Here is a 24,496-nt window from a genome sequence, read left to right as displayed (position 1 = left end):
GTTTTCCAGGGGGGATCTTGTTCCTGTTGAGCTTCTAGTGCCTGTCGAGAGCATGGTATCTTGCGGTTTCTTGATGGGTCAGATTGTTTGGCGAAGACTGACGGGCAGATCTGTCACAAAACTCATGTTACTGTATATGTGCTTGCAACGTCCTCGGTCGGCCGTTCTGCTAGTAGTTCTACTAGGACATTCCCAGATAGTTGGGATTAGAAAAGAAGTGCGTTCCTTGTTATATAATCCTCCACAGGAATTTCCAGATGTGTAGGATTAGCAAGCAAGTGCATTTCCTGGACTTGTAGCGTAGTGCATTTTTGCAGGGCAATCATAAAGTTCATAAATGCTATTAGTGCTAGGGTTGCTAGTTCTGCTAGATGGATTACTGATGGGTAGTTTTGCTATATACATTCACTGGTACGTGTGCTTAGCAGAATAACTGCTAGACGGCTGACGGTATCTAGTTCTGCTCTTGGATTTCCAGGTGCGTAGAATTAGAAGGCCTGTGCCTTGTACTGATTGCGTAGTGCATGATTGCATTGCCTTGATCAAGCTCATGAGTGTTATTAGTTCTTGGGTTGCGAGTCTAGTAGCACAATCGTCCCTGATTAATGGCGATGGATAGCTTTAGGCCTCAGAGCATACTGAATTCCTGCGCATGAGGCGACAAATACTTTGTAAGGTACCTGGGTGCAGCTACGATCGGGTTTCATGTCTGGGCAAAGGCTCTAGTTAGTGAAGTTGGATATCGTCCGGCCTGACTGTCTATTACAGTGTCTGTAATTTGCGATGTACTGCGCCAGGTGTCGCTCGTGGTGGTAGGTTGAGTGGTTCACTGCATTCCCTTATGTGCTTTTAGGCAAAGAGACCGGTTTTGAGTGCCTTTCTAGAAAGCCATGTAGCTTTTGCGGTGTCTAATGCAGGGAGGTAGTGAGTTCCACAAAGTTGGGGTTAGGGCTGAGTAGGCTGATCCTCTGATCCTGGCTGAATTGGAGGTGGGGAGCACTAGGAGGAGGGTAGTTCTTATAAGAATTTGGGGCCTGCTTTGTATACCTCTCTGTGGGTAATGCATTGGAAATTTAATGTTACCCTGCGTCCAATTGGGAGCCAGTGTAGGGTACGGAGAGCCGGTGAGATGTGATCCCTTTGTCCCAATGTGAGTAGCCGTTTGGCAGCTGAGTTTAGTTTGGCAGCTGAGTTTAGTTTGGCAGCTGAGTTTAGTCTGGCAGCTAGGCCGGTGCACCCAGGTAGAGGGAGTTTGCATAGGCAACAAGTCTGGACATCACAATGGACATAATTGCAGCCAGTCTGTTAGGGTAGGTACGGAACAGTAAGGGAAGATGCGCTTCAGGAGCCTAAAGTGGAAATGACAGGCTTGAGATGAATTGTTGGTGGTGAGACGGTAAGGTCGGAGTCCATTGTGCAGCAAATGTTTTTGGCTGTGGTGATTGTCGCAGGGTCGAGGCAGCCAGTGAGTTGCCAGGTAGCTTGCTGGGGGGAATAGAGCAGATTGTCTGCATACCATGATTTCCGTTTTACCTGTTTTCAGGAGGAGATGGTTTGCTGCCATCCAGTGGTCGATTTCTGAGACATGCTGCTTGGTCAGGGCTGGGGTAGGCGGTCGATTTAGGAATTCTCAGGATGATTTGTGTCATCTGCATAGTTATAGCAAATGAGGTTGTGTGAGCGGATGATCCTGCGTCAGGGGGAGGGGTGTCAAGTGAAGGTTGAAGAGCAGGTGAGAGGCAGGTGGCTTGGGGTACTCTGTGAGTGCAGCAGAGAGAAAAGGGGGGGGAAAATGGGCGATTTGTTGTCTGTTGGAGAGGAAGGAGGTGATCAGGAGAGAGCTGGAACATGTATTCCTAAGAGTGCAGTCTGTGAAGTAGGATCATTTGGTTGATGGTGTCAAACACTGCCAAGGGATCAAGAAGAATAAGACCTGTGCATCCTTCAGTCCGTTTCTTTTTTTGGTCATCTCAGATTAAGATTAGTGTGGTTTGTGTCCCATGGCGCGGACGGAAACCTGATTGCGGGGGGTCTAGGAGATTGTTATATTCCATGAAAACATTGAGCTGTGAGTAAGCGGCGTGGTCGAGTTTTGCCAGGAATCTGGTGTTGGAGATCGGCCTGTAGTTGATTAGTAGTCGAGGGTCCAGGGATGCTTTTTTTAAGCAGATCTTTGACATGCACAGTTTTGAAGGAGTCTGGGAAGTTGCCAGAAGGGAGTAAGCCGTTGAGAATGGACCTCGCCAATTCTCCTGCACAGATGGAGGTGAAGATTTCTTTGTGGAGAGAGGTGGGACGAGGGTCAAGGGGTGAGCCGGAAAGGGGCAGCTGACGAATAGTAGTTTCGCAAACTCCTCGCTCGAGATTGGGTTGAAAGAGCAGAAAGGAGGTTTCTCGGCAGGGAGGGAGGTTGGCTCTAGTAGACAGTGTAGTGCTGGTGGACAAGCAGGAGAGTTTAGCGTTGAGGGTGGCCGTCCTGTCTATTTGTGGAAGTGTTCATACAGGTTGTTACAGAGCGTTTGTGAGGAGGCAGTCGGCGCTGCGGTGCAGGATGGGCTTAGGAATTATGTGATGACCCTGTGTAGCCCTTTGCTGCAGCTACAGCAGTTCAGGATCCTATTATAATGCTTTTTCTGCCTTTTCGGATGTCTGCTTTGTAGTTTCTGTAGTGGTGGTCAAGTACTGATTTGATTTGTGTGGTTCTGGAAGCTTGCCGTTTGCGCTCAAGGGATTGGTTATGGGTTTTGAGTCTTAGGGGTGGTGGACCATTTGGGGGTAGGCCCTTTGCAGGAGGGAGCTGGCTTGGAGGGGTTTAGCGGAATGAGGGATTTGTCTAGCCAGGAGCTGAAGAGCTTCATGGGCAAGGGCCTAGCTGTGGTCGGGTGCAACGGGCGTGCGCTTGTCAACGTCTCAGCCAGGTCTGGTAGTACCTTGACCTTGTTGCAGCATTTGTACTGAGATGTAGGGTTAGAGGATGGTTTTGGTGGTGGTGCTGGAGAAAGGTCTGTCCAGATGAGTGGTGGGTGGAGATGAGGTCGGAAGATCTGAAAATGGCATTGAGGGTGTGACCAGCAGTATGTGTTGGTCCTCTAATATGCTGGGTGAAGTGGAGTGCCTCTAGGCTGTCGACCAGTGGTAGAGTCATGGAGTTGTTGGGGAGGTCAAACCAGATGTTAGTCTCCTAGTTGGGTGAGTGCTGGGTGGTTAACTAGAATGGCTGCTAGTGAGTCACATAAGCTTTTGGGGAAGTCTGTTGTAGCCCGGGGGCCTGTAGCCGAGTAGAGAGCTGTGTGAGGGAGTAGGCACGAGAGTTTGACTAGGAGGGACTCGCAGTTAGCTATGCTGGTGTGTTTCAGTGGAGCCGATAGAGATATGATGTTTGTGCCGGATGGCTAATCCGCCTCCTCTGGAAGGTCTGTGGTGGGTGGTGATTGAGTAGTCGGGTGGGAATGCTTCATGAGAGATGGGCTTGGGGTGGTCTGAGAACCAGGTTTCGGTGATGAAGATAAGATCAGTGTTCTCGGAGGTTAGGAGATCATAGATGCTGTTTGTTCTTGGCTACAGAGCGGGCATTGAAGAGGAGGTAGGTGACTTTGAGAGGTTGTGGGGGAGGAGTTTACCCTGGTGTCCGGGGTTGGCTGGGCTTGGATGTTTGGGGTTGCCAGAGGGTTGTTGGGGATGGGGAGAAAGTTGATTGGGAAGGGCTGTGTAATAGGACGGTCTGAGGTAGTGGGGGTTGGGGGGATACGGTAGTGTGTAGGGTGGCCCGTGGGTGGCTAGGGACTGGGAAGAGTGCGTGCTGGCCCAGGTCTTTGACTCAACACTAGTGTGGGATGGTCAGGTGGTAGCAAAAGGCTCTTGAGGCGTGGTGGTGAGAGATGGTGGGAAGTACAGAGGTCTGGCTAGGTGTTGCGGGATGGTGCACAGGGCTCAGAAAGGGGGGGATACAGGTTAAAGGAGAGAAGGGGGGATGCTGTCTTCAAGGATAGGGGTAGGGGTTGGGGCAGGAGAGGGTAGGTGGATCGATTGGTGTAGGGCAGGTGAGGCATGCAGAGTTGAGGGGCAATGATTGTCTGAGTTTTGTGCTTTTGGGTGTGGAGGGAGTGTGCGAGGGTCAGCAGAGAAGGGAGCTGAGGCGATCGTTTGGTAAAGGGCAAGACTCACCACTCTCATCGAAGGGTGTTGCCGGGGTATGCCATTTAGGGGTGGTCGGTGTGATGGAGATGGTGGTAGGTAGGCAATGCTTGCCAAGGGAGGCGTGTTTGGGGCCTGGGAGGTGGAGGCATCACCTGACTGGGTGAGGGGTTGGGTGTAAACTTTCACAGCGCCCCTGGGTTTCTTCTGGGTTGGTTGTGGTGGGTGTGGGGCAGGTCTGGAGTGTGAGGGCTGGTGTCTGTTTGGATGGTGCTGGGGACAGGAGGTGCAGTTGGGTTGTGGGGTGCCTTCCTTCGTGTGAGATGGGCTGAATCAGCTGTGTTGCGGTGTCTGGGTTTGCAGCTGAGGGAGCGAGGGACCAGGGGGAGGGTGGCGGGCAGCGAGAGAGGTGCATGGTGTGTTTCCGAAAGTAGGCGCAAGGCTACAGCTGGCAGATGGGCCAAGTTTTTGGAGTGCCAGAGAGCTTCTCCGGTCTGAGAGTTTGACGCTGGGCAGTGGGATGCTTTTGGAGGGAAAAGGCCTTCTGCCTGTTGGAGTGGAGAGGGCAGGAGGGGGGACTGGGAGGCAATGGTCTGGAGTTGAAGAGAACGGTGCAGGGATCAGTTGTTTCTGGGCGTGCCAGAGTGCCCCTCTGGTATGAGAGTTGGAGGGTTGGCGCTGATAGAATGTGGGAGGCTGAGGGTTCTCATTGAGGGAGGGCAGGTAAAGGGGGTTTGGAGTTTGGAGAGCCATGCAGTGGATGACTCAAGGTGGGCCAGGGAGCTCCTCTGGTCAGCGGTGAGAGGTGGTGCTGATGGGTAGTTGTGTGTGGGATTCGAATGGATGGCTCAAAGGTTATTTGGGATGTGAAGTGGGTTCACAAATGAGGGTTGAGGATGCAAGTCGGGTAGGGTGTACCGGGGGGGTGGGGGGGGGTGAGCTCTGTGTATAGTGTCAATGGTGAAAAATATTTTTTCCTAATATTTTGTTTAGTTGCTGACTCATGTGCCTGTGGTATAGACTGAGACCTATGTACTCGTTAAATCTATCTTATGTATTGTACGCATCTGTAATTAACATTCAGCAAAACTAAATCTAGATTATCCTGCTGAGAACCTAACAAAAATTAAGTATTGACTAACACCTGGGAAGATGTTAGTCTGTGACAGACAGCATACCTTACTGGAGAGTTTTTAGGGTATTTTGGTTTAGGTTGTCTAAAAAATAAATAAATAAATAAATAAATCCTACTCCACGCCAATTTAACAAGTGTCAATTAGAGATATTGGCAGGGAAAAGCACAACCTGTTTTTTGTTTTGAATACTGTACATAAAATGCTTTAACAATAAAACAGATGATGCAGGATCAGATTGACCTTTTGCATTGGTCCTAATGTCTCTTACCAATTGATCAGTAATTGTATTGGTACATGTAGCTAGAAAAATTCTTGTATATGCGTAGCTAAGTTTTTTTTTCTTCTTTTTTTTCTCTTCAGTCTGTTAGTTCTCCACTGCAGTCTCTTCAGCAAAGAACATGGCTCATTCACTGGTCATTATTTGTGTTTTTTAACCACCCGAAAGGCAGAGACAACATCATTGATCTTTTCTTATACCAGCCTCAGTAAGTACTTCTAAATGGTGGCATGCAAAACAAGCATTTTTGTTTTTGTTGCTTATTGAGTATTTTATTGTAATGAAAAATGTCTGTTGCAGAACTGTGTGCCGGTTTATGCTTCCTTTGCTAACCTATTTATTTTCTGTACTATAGTACTAAATCTTGAGGCTATCCATCCCAAATTGAAATGCTAGTGCACCTAGGACAAGTGAAGACCGTTTCATTAATGTTAGCTAGTGAGTGAAAATCTATCTTATGGGTAACAACCAAATATATTCCATACTATTAGCAGAACTTTCTTGGCTTCACTTGCGGAAGGACAGGAGGCTGGTGGATAGGTACAGCCTGTTCGGGCGAGAGGTACCCAGGGGTTGCAGTTTTGAGGCATCTTCTGGTCGCATGTTTCTGCAAGTTGCAAACCCAGTCGAAGAAATGCAGATTTCGACCTTTTTAGGTCAAATCCTGGGATGGTGGAAGGAGAGTTTCAGTGACTATCAGTTTGCAGGCTGTTAGGGAGGTGTTTCAGTGTTCAGCTTAATCCCCTCTCCTACAGTAACCCTATAGTTATGGTTGGTGGGATTGGACGTATTCTACCGAGTCTTGTGCTATTTTCCACCAGCTATGCATAGTAGGGTCACCTTTGTTCCAACATGTTGGCTCCTTTCCTTTTTTTTGGACATTTCTTGTGTGGTTATTTCGTGGTCCTTCTATCATCCTGGGAGGGGGAGGTCCTGGCTTGAGTTTTTGTCTTCGGTCTTAGGCAAGATTTGGTGCAGTACCCTTTGGGTGCACTACAACAACCTTGTCCTCCTGGCAATGGAGCCCCACCTTTGGTATACCTTTTGGTATAGGTTTGTACTATGCAGGTTGGTAGTGTGGCTGAGCAGCCAGGCTTATCTCAAGAGGGGTCAATGTGAGCAGTAGGGTAGTTGGAGATTTAGTGAAGAGTATCCAAATAAACACTTGTACTCAAAAGTTAATTTAAATTAATAATTGTTTCATCAGTCAGTTTGAATAAGCCTTCTCCAGAAGAACAGTAACACACAACTGCACTCCAAAATACACAACTCTTTCTCTAAATCAGCAAGTACCCATTTGGAATGGCACACACACTTCATCGGGTGACTTCAATAGTTAGTACACTGGACAATAATATATCACTGGTACATTCAGATTAGTACTGAGATTGGTGTCAAAGAAAAGGGTTATTAGAATAAGACAAGAGATCACACAATTATTCTGAAGCAGGTAAGTACTTTTGAACCCCCAATGCAAAGTCAGTTAACCCCTTCCTGGAAGGAAAGGTAAAGTACAATGTCGGAGGCAAGAAGTCATTCAGGGAGCCAGGCCAGCCAATGCAATTTGGGCAAAAGTCTAGGTGAGATGTAGCACTTCTTGCAGGTATGTCTTTGTAGAAAAAGTAGAATCAATGTAGGGCCAAGCTGGGAGGCTTGTGAGGGGTAGAAGATGCAACCAACTCTACAGAAGCAACCAAGACCAGTCTCAACTGAGAACAAGTAAGACAAGTTTGTCCCCATCCAGGCAGACCACTTGGCCAGCATGTACTACGTCAACCAGCAGGGAGGCACCAGATCCCCCTCCTCTGTGCAGACTGACAATCGGCATGATGGAGTGGGCCCTGAAAAATGACATCTACCTCATGCCAGTCCACCTCCTGGGGGAATCAAACCTGGTGGCGGACAGCCTCAGCAGGTTGGGAGCAGACAATTAAGATTGTCAGCTAAATTACCTCGTTATTCAGGAGATCTTCAACAGGTGAGGATCATCCCCAGGTGGATCTCTTTGCTACCTGGCACAACAAGAAGTGCCCTCAGTTCGCCTCCTGGCAGGGACAGGGCCCTGAGTGACGCATTTCGACTTCAGTGGAACGGCATGAGGGCTTACGCCTTTCCGCCCACACTGCTAATTCAGAGTGATTTGCAATTTGAAGGAGTCTCGCCAATTCAACATCATTCGAATAGCTCCATGGTGGCCGACCAGGCCATGGTTTTCGGAGCTGCTCATTCTCTCGCAGATGCCTCAGATTCACTTCCCGACGGCCCAGCACATCTTCTGGTGCAGCAGGAGGGCAGGGTCATCCACCCCGCACCACAGAAACTAGCCCTCACAGCATGGTACCTGAGCAGGTAACGCTGCACCTCCTCACCTCTCCCAGGCTAATCTGGAAATCATACAGGGCGCAAGGAGAAAGGCTACCAGGGCCCAGTATAAATGTAAATGGACCAGATTCTGCCACTGGGCAGACTCCAAGAAAATCGACCCCCCCCCCTTGCTCCCCCGCACGCCCCCCAGCATGTACCTTGGACGACTTGCTCTCCTTCTAGGTGCACCTCGCCCACTCTGGTGTGCAGTTGGACCCCTGCCGTACATACCACACAGCCATTGGAGCTTACAGGAACTCTGAGGAGGGGACCTTCTCCTCCAATCCTATCGTCAAACATTTGATGGGGCTTGCAAGGCTCTACCCGCTTGTCAAGAGGCCGCACCCCGCGTGGGACCTCAACATTGTCTTGGGCGCCGTGGCGCACAAACCGTTTGAGCCAATGGCGCCCGCGGACATCAGGCTGGTCACAACAAGACTGCTTTACTATTCGACCTCTGCTCGTAGAGTCAGCGAAATCAGGCTCTGGTTGCCTCGGAACCATATACTACCTTTCACAGGGACAAAGTAGTCCTGCGGACACACCCAGCATTTCTGTCGAAGGCGCCGTCTGCTTTCCACTTGAACAAGGAAACAGTCCTTCCTACGTTCTTTGCCAATACTAAGGTCGAAGCACAGAGAGTGCTGCACTGCCTGGATGTCGGGCGTACCCTGAAATTCTACTTGAGCAGGACCAAGGGCTTCTGCAAATCGAACACCCTGTTTGTCACTTTCGGAGGTGCAAGACTAGGCTATCAGAACTCCATATCCTGCTAGATGGTCTCGGCCATCAAGGAGGCGTACAAGGGCCAGCACAAGCCGCTCCTGGCCAACATGCATGCCCATGCAGTCGGGCCAAAGCAACAGCCATCGCATTCCAGCACCATGTCCCTTGGCAAGTCATAAGCAGGGCAGCCACTTGGGCAACTCCCTCAGCTTTCTGCAAGCATTACTGTTTGGATGCCGGCTCTAGAGATGATGCGGCTTTCGGACAGGCGGTTCTCAGCAACCTATTTGCGTAAGGAGGATCTCCTCCCCACCCTGAGGCTTCATTCAGTTGTAATCGCCCATGCACTATGGAGGAAAGGGGACGGGACGTAAGAGTAATTATAATTTCCTCACCGTAGTGACTAACATACTTTTAGTCCCCTTCCCTCCATACGTTAAAGACTCGGTGCTTGCCCCAATCCACATTCCTTGTTATGGGTGTCTCGGTGGAAGTCAATGGCATGAATGCCTATGAGCCTGATTGCCTGCCTGCATGAATGCCCTTATGTGATTGGCTGACTGAGCCTCGCTCCGCCAGAGTGAATGAGGGACAGATGTGTATCTGGGGACCTCTCACTTACCAATTTCTTCAGAATCTGAAGTCGAAACCTGAAGCTGATCCTTGAAGCGGAGCTGGAGTAGAAGATTGCTACTGAATTTCCTTTGATGTAATCAAAGAGCTGTCATGGACTGATCCAAGAGAGGACCTGGCTAGGAGCCCTCTCCCTGAGCTGCGAGGTACTATCGTGCAAAAACTGCTTTTCTTCAGCATGGATTCACATGCTCATGAATATTCACCGTCAGGCTGGGAATCCTTGGTATAAGAAAAGTTTCACTTTAGTTTATAAACTTTCTCCTTTAAACCAATCACTGAGCTCGGGGTCATACTGCCCCCCAGCCAGTGACTGCCCTTTCCCTAAGCCCCTCATCTGACAGCCATCTTCAGATTTTTACGGCACGTTCAAGTGTTGGGAATCCTCGTGTTTTGCTCTTTGCTCCGTGAGCTTTTCTGCATTTTGGCACTTCGTTCAATAAAAAGTTCTATTTTTGGTCAATTGAGCCAGTGTGCTCTTTGGCTCCTTTGACAGGCAAGCGGAGATCCGTTTATCGGCGTCTTCAACGCCCCTCAAGGGCAAGAATCGTTGTAGTTTCATCAAGGATTACAGAAGGCCTTTGGGCTTACATCGGACCATGCCGGAGGAAAAGGAGGGAGGATCCCTCTTAAAGCTCTGCTCTAGCTGCGGATTGAGAAACGTGTTTGTAGAAAACGCCTCCATTGCCTCTCTCCATCCGGACCACAGGGAAGCGGATTGTGAAATCTGCCTTGGTTTTTCAAGCAAACTGTCAAGGATCGTCACAGTAGGTTGGCGGCGTGGCACAACTCCATGGGTCTACCCCGTGCAGCAAGGAGGGGCATGCCTCACCCAGGACTGCCCGGTCCGAGGAGCAGGCTTTGGGGGTGCTCCATCGGTGGGTGCCCAAGAAAAGGCCAAGCACAGCCAGTCATTTTCCGCATGCCCTGCCCATTGTGGGGTCCCGCAATGGGCAAGGCATGCTCATCTTGACAGTCTGCTTCCATCGCCAGTCTGCCTCCATCTAAGTCATCGATCTAGCTCCTCCTCGAAGAGGAAGTCTGCTAACCCAGGGACGCTGCGGGAGAAACCGGCGAAGACCAAGGCGCAGGGATAGGTGTCCGACCTGCCTTGGAAGGCCCAGGCAAATTCATCCTCAACGATCGAGCTGGTGGTGGCTGCCCTCTCAAAGGCGAAAGGGGCTGACCCGGTCCAGGGGACCCAGTGGTGCTCAGAGTATTATTTCTGCCTCTGCCTGCAACACTCTTGAAAGACTTGCCCCTGCCCTGAGGGACCGACTGAAGCCTTCCAAAAAGTGCAACTCTTGGTACGACTCTGATCTAGCTGCCCTTAAACGCAAGTGTCCAAATGGGGCCTGGGGGGACGTTAGAGTGGTGGGAGTCCGCGTGATTTTACTGCGTTTTGTGCTTCTTAGTTTACTCTATTTTTTCGGTCAATCGAACCTCAAGTTCCATCGATCCATCATCCAACTAACAGGGACCTGTTTTTCTGAGCTTTCTATGCCCCTCAAGAGCGATTTATCGTAGAGTTCCCTTTTCGTAGGTGTCCGGAAGATTCTTGGAGGCCTACTTCACGTGGACATGGCTGAAGATAAAGGAGACTCGATACGTCTGTTCAGTATCTGCCCTGGATGTGGACTACAGAGCCTTTTCCTGGACGATGGACACTCCCAGTGCCTTTACTGCCTACATTCTGACCAAGCGCACGTGCAGGAGACCTGTGCATTCTGCAATGATATGGTGCTTCGCACCATGAAGGACCTTCGCAAACGGCTGAGTGGTTCCAGACGAAGATCTTGTGACAGCAAGCCTCACCCAGCAAGAAGAAATCTGAGCGGTCTTCTAAGACCTTTGAGGGCACTCCGGCGACGGGGGCCCAGCATAAGGCAAAGCACCGCAGGCACTAGGAGTGCTTTTGGGACGGGCTCCTCGGCGGCCAGGTCGGGAACGGCATCTCTGGCACCCTCGACCACGAGCCAGCACTCTGGGTCAGCGAAGAAGTCTGACCATCCGGGTAAACTTCAGGAGAAGTCAGCGGGGCGCTGACCCTCCCCCCACAGTGATGGCCTCAAGTGCACCCAAGGTTGTGAAGGCCCAGGTTCACCAGGCGAAATCTTGCCTTGAAGGAGTGGTGGCATCCCTAGCGAAGGTCGCAGATGCGGATTCGCAAGAGGCGGCCCCTAAGACAAGTTTCCCTGCCTGCTTGGAGGGAATCGTCTTTTCTACCCAAGACACCAGTGAAGACGATGCCGATCATCTCCACTAGACGGCCCTCGCTGGTCGAGCAGAGGCGGTGGGGGGGGGCGTTAGTCCTGCAGGGCTCGGACATCTCCTCAGAGGCAGAGCTTTCTGGTCTGAAGGCCGTACATAAGGTCGTCTAGGCCAGTGTCATGGCCACTGGGCAAGAACCTAAGCTCCACTACATAAAAGGTCCACTTGGACCCAGTCCTGGTGCCAGGCTCATGAGAAAGTGTGCTCCGCCCACTTTTATTTTGGTGCATGTGCAGCATTCTCTAGGAGTGGCAGTGTGGGGCCACGGGTCAGAACAAATGGACGTGGCAGGGTCCAGGCTATTTAAGCCTGCCACGCACGCATGCAAGTGTTTTGCGTTAGTCTGTTTATAGCAGCGTATCGCTCACCGCCACCTGAAGTGCATCCATACCGGATTCCAGCAGCAACTGCAGTCGGAGCGCATCCTTACCGGATTACGGCTCCCAGCCACAACACTTACTCAGGAGTCCACTTTCGGCCAGCATCATCATGGATCCAGGCATCCTTCACTCGCCGGTAGATGTTTGGATAACAGCATTCCAGTCCGACACGGCAGGCAATCCCTGCCAGAGAAAGACAAAACCAGGTTAGAAAAGCGATAGACATTACGCTAAGGTCGCGCTTGGACCAATCCTCGCGCTTCACCTTAAAACCAAACTTACCACCTATTTGGACATCGCAAACTCCCTTTTCTTCCATTGGGGCTCGCTTCTTGCACTACAACTACCACTGGGCCTTATATCCCCTATTCGGGGGGGGGGGAGGAAAGACATTACAAAAGATTCAGACAATCATTATACTTGCCTTTGGAGTAGTTCAGCCGCAGCTGGTGTGGGCTGCCACACACATGGACCATCTAAAGCGCCCCTACAGTGAGAAGCTGGACGGAGAGCTCGCCATCATAATTAAACGGGTGAGACTATGTCGGCGCATGATCACCACATTCTGGGAAGAAGCGTTCGAGGGGGACCATAGTCATATCACATCATTCTCACGGCCTCTCCTATTCTCGCAGTCGCAGGGGCCGTGCCAACAACCAGCGCAGTCCACAACACAAGCCAGTTCCAAGGAGGGCTGCAACTGTGCCTCAACTTCCCCAGAGAGATCAGGTGAGCTTAACAGCCAGGTCCTATGGGGAGGACACCGCCGAGGCGGATGTGGAGAGCAGCGAGTAAACCGTTGAGGAGCGGCAGGGCAGTGAGGCGCCAGAGGACATCACGCCACTGCCACCACTCCGGTTTCAGCAACTGCCACCAGCAGACGTGAGCGGACATCCTACAGGCGCTGCACACCTTGTGCTCAGATTCGGACAAGTATGCCCCCGTCACTGGCAGGAGATCCCGCGGCACCTGGACCATCAGGGGAACCCCTTGTCAAGGAGTCCATCCTCCACCTTCTTGCCAATACTTGTCTGCCATCCCCTCCCCTGAGAGAGAATACATAACCAGGTACGGAGACAACTGGCATGGGTACGGACGATGGGGTGTGTTGGGGGGAATTCTCCTTCTAGGGCTAATTTCCCTCACCTAGTAAGTCCCCCAGCAGCTCTGCTGGATTTCTGGAGTTTTATTTTTTCCACCTGGTAAGTGTACATCTTTTTCCACTCTTACATGTGTTTTGGCCTATGTGTTTTACTCATTGTGTGATCTTGGGCACTGGAGCACAGCACTCCAGGTGCCCCTGTTCTTGTATGGGTTACACCGCACCCTCAGTGTAGTAACCCAGGGTTGTCTTTTGGACTTCCCTCTGACTCCATTTCGCTGGGGCTGACTACTGTCCCCCAGAGAAAGGTAAAGTTGCCATTTACTTTACATAGTCATTTTTATCACAGACCCAGTACACCCCATCTTACATGGAGTACTGGAAAGGGCTAAACGGTACCCCTTTTCTGTCTGTACCTCCCTGAGCATTGTTTTGCTCTTAACATTTAGACTTGGCTGGTGGCAGTGGTATCTACCCTAATTTTTCTACCGCGATATATTAGATAAACGTGGTACTGTTCTTGGCTATTACATTAGCCTCAAACATAAACCTGCTTGACCAAATAGTCTTTCTTTTGGCTCCAGTTGGGTTTATTCGCCATTTCTTTTTGTTAAAGTCCACCTTGTGTTTTACTTTGCGCGGCAAACTAGGTTTGCCTTCTTTGTTCATCGTCCTCAAGGCGCCTGGGTGTCTAGGTGGGCTGAATGTGAGGGAGAGGGTATAGTCACCCCCTGCACAGGGTATCCTAGGAAACCCAAGTCGCTCTTTGCCATGATTGGCTGAGGTGGTTGTCCCGGCTGGACAAACCCCCTACTGCGTGATTGACAGCCAGGCTGTGTGAATGGGGGTTTTTGCGCATAAAAGGCAGGTCTCTTGGGCTAGAAGTCAGTCGCCTCTGGAAATACAAGGAACCGACGAAAAGCGGAGAGAACGACAGCTGCTGCAACTACCCAATCCCGGTGAAGCCCTGTTGCAGCCCTGAGCTATCTACCGTTCGACTAAGAGAAGATCCAGTCCGGAGTCGTCTTCCCTTGAGCCTGGTGGGGATAACCAGCTCATCTTCTTCAGCCAGAGATCTCTGCCTTGGTCAAAATCGCTGCACACTGCTTTAGTGGTCCAGATAGCCACCTGCTGAGTCTCTCCTGTTTTTAAGGAGCACACCTCGTCGTCGCTGCTGCCGGCTTCATCCCGGTGTGGTGCAGACCCCCTTCAGAAGTCCTCCACAACGAAGCTCCAGGAATCGGTCTGCGGGAAGCCCAACAGGAACTGCCAGGGCTCCAGCTGCTTCGTGGAAAAACTTGGATGCATCGTGGAAATAAGGTACTGTGTTCTACTCGTGGAAACTGGGTGAACCCCTTTTCTTCTCCAAGGATCGTCCCTGTCGTCGTCCTTCTTATAACTTTTGCTTCCGAACATTGACAATATTCAAGTACTCTTGGGCTATACGGAATCGTGAACTGTCTAAACGGTGTGATCTTCGGCACAGGCCTCCCGTGTCATCTAAACCTGACTCTGACCCTTTGACTTTTGAACTCCTGTCTGAGTGTTTCTCGATACTGTCTGCCTAACCTAAATATTGTCTGTGATTTTTTGCCTCCAACTCCCTCTGGGTATCTCGGATGCTAAGTGTGTTTTTGCCCCGGTAGCATTTCATGTCACGGATACGCGTTTATTTAGTAGACCGAACTGTCAAAAAGTGATCGAAACTGTATCCGCGGTATCGTGTTTTGTTCATAACACCGGTTCATTCAAACACAGGGTACTTACCTTGAGACTTGCTGTACAAAGTGAATTGGTTAGTTCTCCAGCATGGGGTCTGGCATGGATTCACATGCTCATGAATATTCCCCGTCGTCAGGCTGGGAATCCTCGGTAAAGAAAAAATCAGTATCAGTTTCGTTTCTGATCTGTCTTTCGTAGTAGTAACCAATCACTGATCTCTGCGTCATACTGACCACAGCCAATGACTGCCATCTCCCTAAGCCCCGCCTCTGGCAGCTATCTTCAGATTTTTACCGCACGTTCAAGTGTTGGGAGTCCTCGTGCTTAGCTCTCGAGCTTTTACTGCGTGTTTCGCGCTTTTTCAGGTGAATTTTCACATTTTTTCAGTTAATCGAGCCTCAATCTCCACCGTTTCTACTCCCGTTAACGGGTACCCGTTGCGGGATTTTCCTGCGCCCCTCAAGGGTGTCGAATCAACCTCTTGGAGGATTCCAGAAGATTTGCGGCCTACTTCGAGATGGCCCAGGACGCGAGTTCGTCACCTGGACCCAAGCTGTTTCGCAGCTGCCCTGGATGCGGGCTGCAGAATGTGTTTAAGGAGGACGAACATTCGCAATGCCTCTACTGTCTTCATGGGGACAAGACTCATGTAGAGAAGGACTGCCAGTTCTGCAAGAACTTGTCGGAGCGGACCATGAGGGACCGTCGATCTCGCCAGCTGGTTGGAGAAGGGCTCGACGGGTGAGACGAAGAAAGGGTCCGAGCGGGCTTCTAAGTCCTGTGCGGGCGCCCCGGCCACGGGGGCCCAACACCAGGCCAAGCGCCGCAAGTCCGCTGGCTCCGGGAGCGCCGAAAGGTCAGGCTCTTCGGTCGGCAGGCAGGGCGCACCTACCCCGGTACCGTCCACCACGAGCCAGCGCTCCGGTTCGGGGGAAGAGGAAGTCCGAGACCCCGGGTAAGCTTCGGGAGAAGCCCCGTCCGATCTCGGGAGAGGGGGAGCGAGGCGTCGCCCCTCCCCCTAAGGAGAAGGCCCAGGACGCACCTAAGGTGGTGAAGGCCCCTACCCAGCAGGCCAAGCCGGCAGAGACCCCGCCAGCGGAGACTGCCTCCGGGACTAGAGTTTCCCTGCCGCCAAGGAGGGAATCCTCTTTTCAGCCCATCGTCATGGCCCCCATGATGGAACAAGGGGGGGGGGGGGGGAGGGGCACGGTAGCCTCCTCGAGCCCGGAGTCAGCCTCGGAGGGGGAACTGACCGAGGTTGCGAGGAATCTCGAAGTACATTTTGAGAAGGTTCGGTCCCGCAAGGAAGATCCTCGGGAGATAACCGAGGAAGACGACGATGGTGAGGAAGAGCAGCCTTCCCTTCTGGCGCAGCCGGAACCTAAGCCTCAGGATAGCTCGGCGGCCATTTTGTTTGCGATACAGTCCTTATGCTCTGAGATAAGGACGAGATTACCACGGCCCAGGCCGGAGGATCTGCAACCTGGCCCGTCAGGAAGTCCTCAGAACAAACGACGGAGGACCCAACCCTCTCCTCCGCTCGCCCCCGTAAGGCCTGCAGTTCCTTCCTCATCCTCCCACGAGTCAGGAGATGAGGGTGCGGTGGGCTCGACGACGGGTTCTGAGGGCGACGACGACGGAACGGGTCTCCCGTCGCACGGGCATCTCCGCCCGACGAGATTGGCTCATTCCACGCCATGATCGCCAGGGCGTCCGAATTGTTCCAGCTCTGCCCGGAGGAGCAGAAAAAGGAAGGTTTCCTCTATCAGCGCCGGGAGGCCAAGAGGAAGACTGTCATCGCGGTGCCTCTAATCGATGACATCTGGGAGGAGGGCCTGTCGGTACTCAAGAACCCCTCCACGGCACCAGCCAAACGGGACCGAAACGAGAAGAAGTACCGGGTCCCCAAGACCGCTCCCCTGTGCCTCAGGGCCCAGCCAACGCCAGACTCGGTCGTCTCGGTGGCGGCGAAGAAGACAGCGGCGGGTTCAGGAGCCTCAACGTCGAATTCCCCTCCGGACGGCGAAGGAAAGAAGTTGGACGTCATGGGGCGACGGGTCATTTCGTCGGCGGCGACGACGATCAAAGCGGCCAACGCCCTGGCGATCGTGGCCCGTTACGACAGGGAGCTCTGGTTTAAGCTGGCCCCCATATTGGACTTCCTACCGGACGACAAGAGGTCCGAGGCCCTGGAAATACTTCAAGAAGGCCAGGTGGCGTCGGACCACGCCATAACGGTGGCAACCGGGTTCCGCCAGCTGGGCAACGGAGTTTGCCTACGACGACGGGGTTGGCTCCGGGCGACCGACTTCCGTCAGGACGTCCAGACCAGGGTGTTGGACATGCCGTTCGACAGCAGCAACTTGTTCGGGAAGGCGGTGGACGAATCCCTCCAAGCCATAAAGACGGACACGGAGACGGCCCGCGCCCTAGGAGCCCTTCAGCAACGACGGCCCTTTCGGAGCTCCGGAGGCAGACAGGGGGCCTCCAAGGGATCCAGCGGTGGCTCGTCGTCTTACCGCCAGGCGGCACGCTCTTCGTCTCAGGAGGCCTACAGGGGTCGCGGCAAGCAGGGAGCGCCTCTCCGCCGTCGGCAAGGTGGCCAGGGCAGCAAGGCCACCACCTCCAAGCAGGACTGAACCGGCCGTGGCCTCGGGCCCCCACCGAAGCACCCCGGTGGGAGGCCGGCTGACTAAGTTCGTCGGCGTGTGGAAGTCCATCTCCACCGATCATCGGGTGCTGGATACCCTGGCAAGAGGACACTCTATCGAATTCCTGAAGAAGTGCCCTCACATTCCACCTGTGGCCAGGAAGGAAAATCGTGTCCCGCAACTGCTGTTGGAAGTACGGGCGATGCTCAGGAAAGGCGCCATCGAGCCCGTCCCGAAGAGGCTCTGGGGCTCCGGGGTGTACTCAAGGTACTTCCTCGTCAGGAAGAAGACTGGCAGCTGGCGCCCCATCCTGGACCTTTGTCGTTTGAACAAATACATCAGGTCACAAAAGTTCAGGATGGTCACTCTCCAGCACGGCCTGGGACAGCTGGAGGAAGGCGACTTTCTATCGTCGCTGGACCTGGAGGATGCATACTTCCACGTTCCCATCCTCAGAAGTCACCGAAAGTTCCTCAGGTTCGTCGTCCAGGGACGCCACTACCAATTCAGAGCACTGCCGTTCGGATTGAAGTCAGCCCCCAGGGTCTTTACCAAGTGCCTAGCACTTGTGGCGGCGCGGCTGCGCCTGCAGGGGATCCATGTCTACCCCTACCTGGATGACTGGCTCATCCGCTCAAGGACGAGAGAACTCGCCGTCGAACACACTGCGAGGACCGTCCAGCTACTCACAGACCTGGGATTCGCCATAAATTACCCAAAGTCCCACCTGGTGCCGTCGCAGGTGGCCCTGTTTCTGGGAGCGAAGCTCGATACAGTGAGGCGCCTGGCGGCACAGTCGGAAGAACGGACGAAGACCATTCTGGCCAAAGTGCAGCGGCTGCTAGCCACGGACGTGGCCAGGGTGAGGTCCATCAAGTCCCTCCTGGGGATGATGTCCTCTTGCATCTACCTGGTGTGCCTATGCAGACTACGGATGCGTCCTCTTCAAGAATTTCTCGACGCCCGTTGGACGCAGGCGACGGGCACCTTCGAAGACAGGGTCCCCCGCAACGAGGTGTTCCGGCGGGCGATTCAGTGGTGGGGCGTTCGAGCGCACCTCACGGCGGGCAAGGACTTTCAGACGCCGACGTACCAGGAGACGGTGACGACGGACGCTTCCCTGGAAGGTTGGGGCGCCCACACCGGAGATCTCCACGCAAGAGGCCTCTGGCTCCCGGAGGAGAAGCTCCTGCACATCAACATCCTGGAACTCCGAGCCGTGTTCTGGGCTCTCAAATCGTTCCTCCCGTCGCTCAAGGGCAAGGTGGTGCGGATCTTCACGGACAACACCACGACAATGTTTTACATACGGAAGCAGGGAGGTACCAGATCCCCAGCCCTATCCAAGGAGGCACAGGATCTGTGGCACTGGGCGGTCGCCCAGGGGATGTTCCTGGTTCCCTTCCACCTGGCAGGAGAAAGAAACACCATCGCCGACTCGCTCAGCAGGGAGCTGCGCGCGTGTCACGAGTGGGAGCTGCGCCAGGATCAGGTGGATCTAATCTTCCGACGATGGGGCAAACCCCAAATCGACCTGTTCGCAACAGCGACGAACTCGAAGTGCCAGAGGTTCGCCAGCAGGTTTCCCCAGCCGAGAAGCATGGGCGATGCGTTCTCGTTCTCCTGGGACGGCCTATACCTGTATGCGTTCCCTCCGTTGCTGCTTCGACTCATCAACCAGCTCAAGAGGTCCCGGTGCAACGAGGATCATCCTGCACCGGCGTGGCTGAGGCAGATCTGGTTCCCGGACCTTCTGGACTTGTCGACGTCCCCATCCATCAAGCTGTCGGATGCGGATCTTCTCTCCAGAGAAGGAGGCGCCATCTTCCACCACGACCCGGCGTCGCTGAACCTGCAGGCTTGGCTCCTGCAACGCTAGAGTTTGTAGGGTACGATATACCGGCCGACTGCAGAGAGGTTCTTGGAAAGGCCTGGGTGTCCTCGACTCTCAAATCCTACGGTCACAAGTGGAAGAGGTTCTCTATCTGGTGCCGAGCACAGAAGATCAACCCCCTACGGATTACGGCCCCTCAGGTGCTACCGTACCTGCTATCGCTGGCAAAGGCTGGGCTAGCCCATGCCTCCATTAAGATTCATCTGGCGGCGATCTCCAGATATACCAGAACCACAGGACGGACGTCCCTGTGGTCCCATCGACTGGTGAAAGAGTTCATGAAAGGACTGTTCCGGTCGTTCCTGCCGGTGAAGGCCCCGGCCCGGCCCCGGCGTGGGAACTTAACGTGGTGCTGACTAGGCTCATGGGGGCCCCCATTCGAGCCGATGCACTCCGCACCGATGAAGTTAGTGTCGTGAAGACTGCATTCCTGGTGGCCATTACCTCTGCACGACCAGTGGGAGAGATCCAGGCCCTATCCTGCAAAGCACCGTACTTGACTTTCCATGCCTCGAGGGTGGTGCTTAGGACGCACCCCTCCTTTATGCCCAAGGTGCCGTCGGACTTCCATCTTAACGAGCCCCTGGTGTTACCTGTTTTCTTCCCGTCTCCTTCGTCACCGGCTGAGAGGACTTTGCACTCGCTGGATGTGGCTAGAGCGCTGAAGTTCTACGTGGACCGCACAAAGAGTTTTCAGAGGACATCACAGCTGTTTGTGAACTTTGGACCTGTGAATCAAGGGAAGGCTCTCTCGAAGTCTTCTATTTCCAGATGGCTCTCCGGCTGCATCATGCACTGCCACCGGTTGGCTAACCGACCGCTGCCAGGCCGTCCGAGAGCCCATTAGACCAGAGCGATCGCTGCTACTACGGCGTTCCTATCTGGTGTGCCCCTGCTGGACATCTGCAGGGCTGCTACGTGGAGGTCGACGCACACCTTCACGAGATTCTACTGCGTCGATGGATTCTAGGGAGGAGTCCAGGGTCGGCCAAGCAGTGCTGCGCAACCTGTTCGCTTAAGGTGAGCCTGGTGAGGAGGTATGAGATGCTTAATGTTGATTTGTTGTATTGCTTAATGTTGAGCCTTTGCCACCTCCCGTGGTTGTGCATGTGTGTACTGCTATGTATTCTTATTAATGAGCATGTGAATCCATGCCAGACCCCATGCTGGAGAAGGAACAAGTTACTTACCTGTAACTGTTGTTCTCCACCATGGGCCTGGCATGGATTCACATGCGAACCCTCCCGCCTACCCCTCTGCGGCTCTTCACTTGATCATACTCCCACTTCACATGCTACCAAATCTGAAGATGGCTGCCAGAGGCGGGGCTTAGGGAGATGCAGTCATTGGCTGTGGTCAGTATGACGCAGAGATCAGTGATTGGTTACTACTACGAAAGACAGATCAGAAACGAAACTGATATTGATTTTTTCTTTACCGAGGATTCCCAGCCCGACGACGGGGAATATTCATGAGCATGTGAATCCATGCCAGACCCATGCTGGAGAACAACAGTTACAGGTAAGTAACTTGTTCCTTGTAGTTTATTTAAAGTGTGGTTTTGTTTAAAGTTTAATAGAGGTGTTGTGTTTATAACTGATGGTTTAAGAATAAATGTACTTATATTTTTTACCTGAAACTTTGAGTGTTTGCTTGAGTCACAGTAATTGTGGTCCCTTTGTGTAATCTCTGCTACTGCTCATATACTCCTGAGATGAGCCTGGCTGCTCTGCTACTGCTACCACTATAACTTAGTCGTTCGGGCTTGTACCAAAGGTAAAACTTGTATTGCCACCTGTAGTCTTAATTGTGTATAGTGGTCCCTAAGGGCACTGCACAGGGTTCTGCCTAACAGGGTGGACCTCCAGTCGCCAGTGCCCAGGGCCTCGCCGCTCGACTGGCTCTTTCCATGCCATGATCTCTAGTGCTTCGGAAATGTTTCAACTGGCCCCCGTGGAGAAGGAAGGCTTCCTGTACCATGGCCGGGAGGCCAAAAGGAAGACTGTGCTGTCGATCCCTCTATTCGACGACATTTGGGACGAGGGGGTTGTCCCTTATGAAGAACCTGTCCTCAGCGAAGAGGGACAGGTACGAGAAGAAGTAGAGAGTGCCGAACTCTGCACCCAGGTGTCTCAGATCCAAACCGTCCCCGGACTCGAATAAGCTGGACGCCATGCGGCGATGGGTCATCTCGTCGGCCGTCACGACGATCAAGGCGGCCAATGCCTTGGCCACCGTGGCCCGTTATGACATGGAGCTGTGGTTCAAGATCGCTTCCCCTCCTGGACTTCTGCCCGACAAGAGAGCGGAAGCGCTGGAGATCCTGCAAGAAGGCGAGGTGGCATCGGACCATGCCATCATGATGGCCACAGACGACATTGACACAGTATTCCGTCAGATGGGCAACAGAGTTTGCCTTCATCGGTGGGTTTGGTTCAGGGCCACTAGCTTCCGGCAGGATGTACAGTCAAGGGTGCTGGACATGCCCTTTGACAGAGGCAACTTATCCGGCAAGACTGCCTTGATGGCCTGAAGACTCGTCCACAGATACTGAGATGGCCCGGGTGTTGGGCACGCTCCAGCAATGATGGCTGTCCTTTTGGACCTCTGGAGGAAAGTCCCAGGGGTACGCCAAAGGTTTCAGTGGTCGCTCATCATCCTGTCAACTGTCCTGCTCTTCGCCTCAGGAAGCCTACAGGGGCCGCAGCAAGTCCGGAGGAGGTTGCCATCGTCGCCAAGGTCCCCAAGGTGGCGCCCCCATGGCGAAGCAGGACTGAACCGGCCTTGACGTTGGGGCACCCACCCACGCACCCCAGTGCGAGGCTGGCTGGTGAACTTAGTCATCGTGTGGAAGTCCATCTCCACCGACCGTTGGGTGCTGGACGCCCTGGCCCACAGGCGCACCCTAGAATTTCAACGGAAGTGTCGGCGCATTCCACCGGTGGCCAGGAAGGAAAACTGTCTCATCTTCTGTTTGTGGTCTGGGCCATGCTGAACAAGGGTGCGATGGAACTAGTCCCAAAGAAGCTGTGACTCCAGTGTACTCCTGGTATTTTCTCGTCAGAAAGATGACTGGCAGTTGGAGACCCATACTAAACCTCCGCCGCCTCAAGTACATCAGGTCCCAGAAGTTTCGGATGGTCACCCTTCAGCATGTGCTGGGACAACTGGAAGGAGACTTCCTATCGTCGCTGTACCTGGAGGATGCCTATTTCCACATCCCAATTCACAAGGGACACTGCAAGTTTTTGCGCTTCGTGGTCTGTTCGACAGAATTGCATGCAGTACCCTCTGGGACCACTACACACAGTTAGGACTATAGGTGTAAGCAAGACCAAACCTTGGTATAACTCTATACCACACAGTTTGTTGGTAGCGAGCTGAGCAGCCAGGCTTATCTCAAGAGTGAATGTGATCCATACAAGTAGTTACACAGAGGACTTTGGATCACAGTGGTTCAAGTAAACACTTATACACTCATTAATGTATTACACAATCATTTAGAACACATTTCACTAAAAGGAGGCAACTTAATATCATATACCAATACACTACAATACAAAACTCTTAAGCTTTTGACAGTTTGAGCTCCCATGAAATAGGAGCCAAATGGCAGTTCAGTTAGTTAGCAGTGAGCAAAAAGGACAAAAGTAGAATACATTACATATACTTTCTAGGCAGTGCAAATAGTTTGTTCCCCAGAAGAGTTCAATTGAAGTCAATAGGCCAGGCCAAAGGCAATGGGCTAGTGTTCTGGGTCGGAAAGAGCAGATCTGGTATCATACTGTAAAGACTTTGCAAATGTTCTCAGAAGTATAGGCGAAAAAGAATAATTTGTGGGGTCACAATCTGATTAGGCCTGCGAGTTGCTCAAGTTTCACAAACTTTCACCGCGAGAGTGGCCTTCTCTCAATCGGGTTGGCACAGTACCTTTGTATGAAGAAACAAATGTTGCTGAAGTCGTGGTTCCTGGGAGTTCCTGCAGATCTCGCTGTTAATGAGCCTCAGTTGTGGGGACAAAAGGGAGGACGTCTGGACTCCTGCACTGCATGGGATCATTGAAGAAAGCAAACCAAATGGAGTCACTTCAGTTCCAGTAGCTGTAGATTCAAGAACACAAACGGGTGTCCCTCTCCCTGGTTAATCTTTGAGAATGGTATCCAGGTGTTTTAGGAGTTGATTAGTCCCACCAACTCAAAGAAGCTTCTCTGTCGAATGGCGTTTGCCAATTCGGACCTGCAGCAGGGCTTCACCGGGCAAGCCAACGGTCCAGTAATTGCAGCAGCCGTCCTCTTCCAGCTAGTCTTCGGTTCTTTCGTTCCAGGGGTCGACTCTGCTTTCCAGTCCACGAGACTTGCCTTTTAAACAGTTCTCTTCCTTTCATTCCAGCCTAGCTGTCACTCACCCAGCGGGGTGGCTGTCCTTGCCGGACAGTCAGCCAATTGCGCCAGAGTGCATTCGGGTCTCCTAGGAGACTAAGCACCGGGTGTTTCGGGCACCTCCATCACTTCCTGCCCACCCCAGACACTCGGGCGCCAAGAGCGGACTTCAGTCCTGAAGCCCAACCAATGGCACACAAACAAAGGGACCAAACCTGGTTTGACGCGCAGAGACAAACGCTAGAAGGACCTTTCCAAAAAGAAATGGTGAAAAAAGAAGACCGGGACCAGTTGAAACAAAGTGGTTTAAGGCGCAATCTTGAAAAACATGGCCCCTGTGATTTTTAGCTACCGGTGTTCGCGGTGGGGAAACAACATGGTAGTTCGTTGTAAAATAGGAAAGGGTAGCATTTGACTGCTACATGAGTGTTTACACACAGGGGATACTATGTAACCCCTCCAGCGCTCCATTGTAAGATGGTGTGCGTTGGGTCTAGACATTTGGAAAGACTAGTGAAGTCAATTTCACTTTACATTCTCTCAAACAGTAGTTGATCCCAGCGAAGGTATTTAAACCTTTGGGAAGTCTGACATCCCTATGTCACTGCACTGAGGGTTCTGTGTAACGCACATGAAAAGATGCCTATGGAGTTATCTAAAACTCCATAATCAAAGAACACAAGTGTAAAACACACATCAAAACAAGAGTGGGGGGAAAAAAATCTCACTCTTTCCAGGTAAAAAAATCAAGTCCTCAAAATCAACCAAAGTTTCTGGGTGTTTCTAAGGTGAAGGCAATTAGCACAATTCTCCCTAACGTGGTCCAA

General features: G+C 52.4%; 1 protein-coding gene across 1 annotated transcript in view; it reads left to right on the top strand.

Annotated features, from left to right (window-relative positions):
- The window catches only part of EIF3E (eukaryotic translation initiation factor 3 subunit E), a 284,648-nt gene that overhangs the window by 112,988 nt on the left and 147,164 nt on the right, over nucleotides 1-24,496 (top strand). Inside the window, exon 7 of the mRNA XM_069621505.1 lies at nucleotides 5,631-5,755. Within this exon, the coding sequence (XP_069477606.1) occupies nucleotides 5,631-5,755 (125 nt within the window). The remainder of the gene's footprint in view (nucleotides 1-5,630; nucleotides 5,756-24,496) is intronic.

Source organism: Ambystoma mexicanum, chromosome 5q (assembly GCF_040938575.1).
Source record: "Ambystoma mexicanum isolate Mex_15411 chromosome 5q, UKY_AmexF1_1, whole genome shotgun sequence".
In the NCBI taxonomy this organism is placed as follows: domain Eukaryota; kingdom Metazoa; phylum Chordata; class Amphibia; order Caudata; family Ambystomatidae; genus Ambystoma; species Ambystoma mexicanum.
The sequence above is the reverse complement of the archived record's forward strand: the minus strand, read 5'-3'. Positions and strand labels throughout refer to the sequence as shown.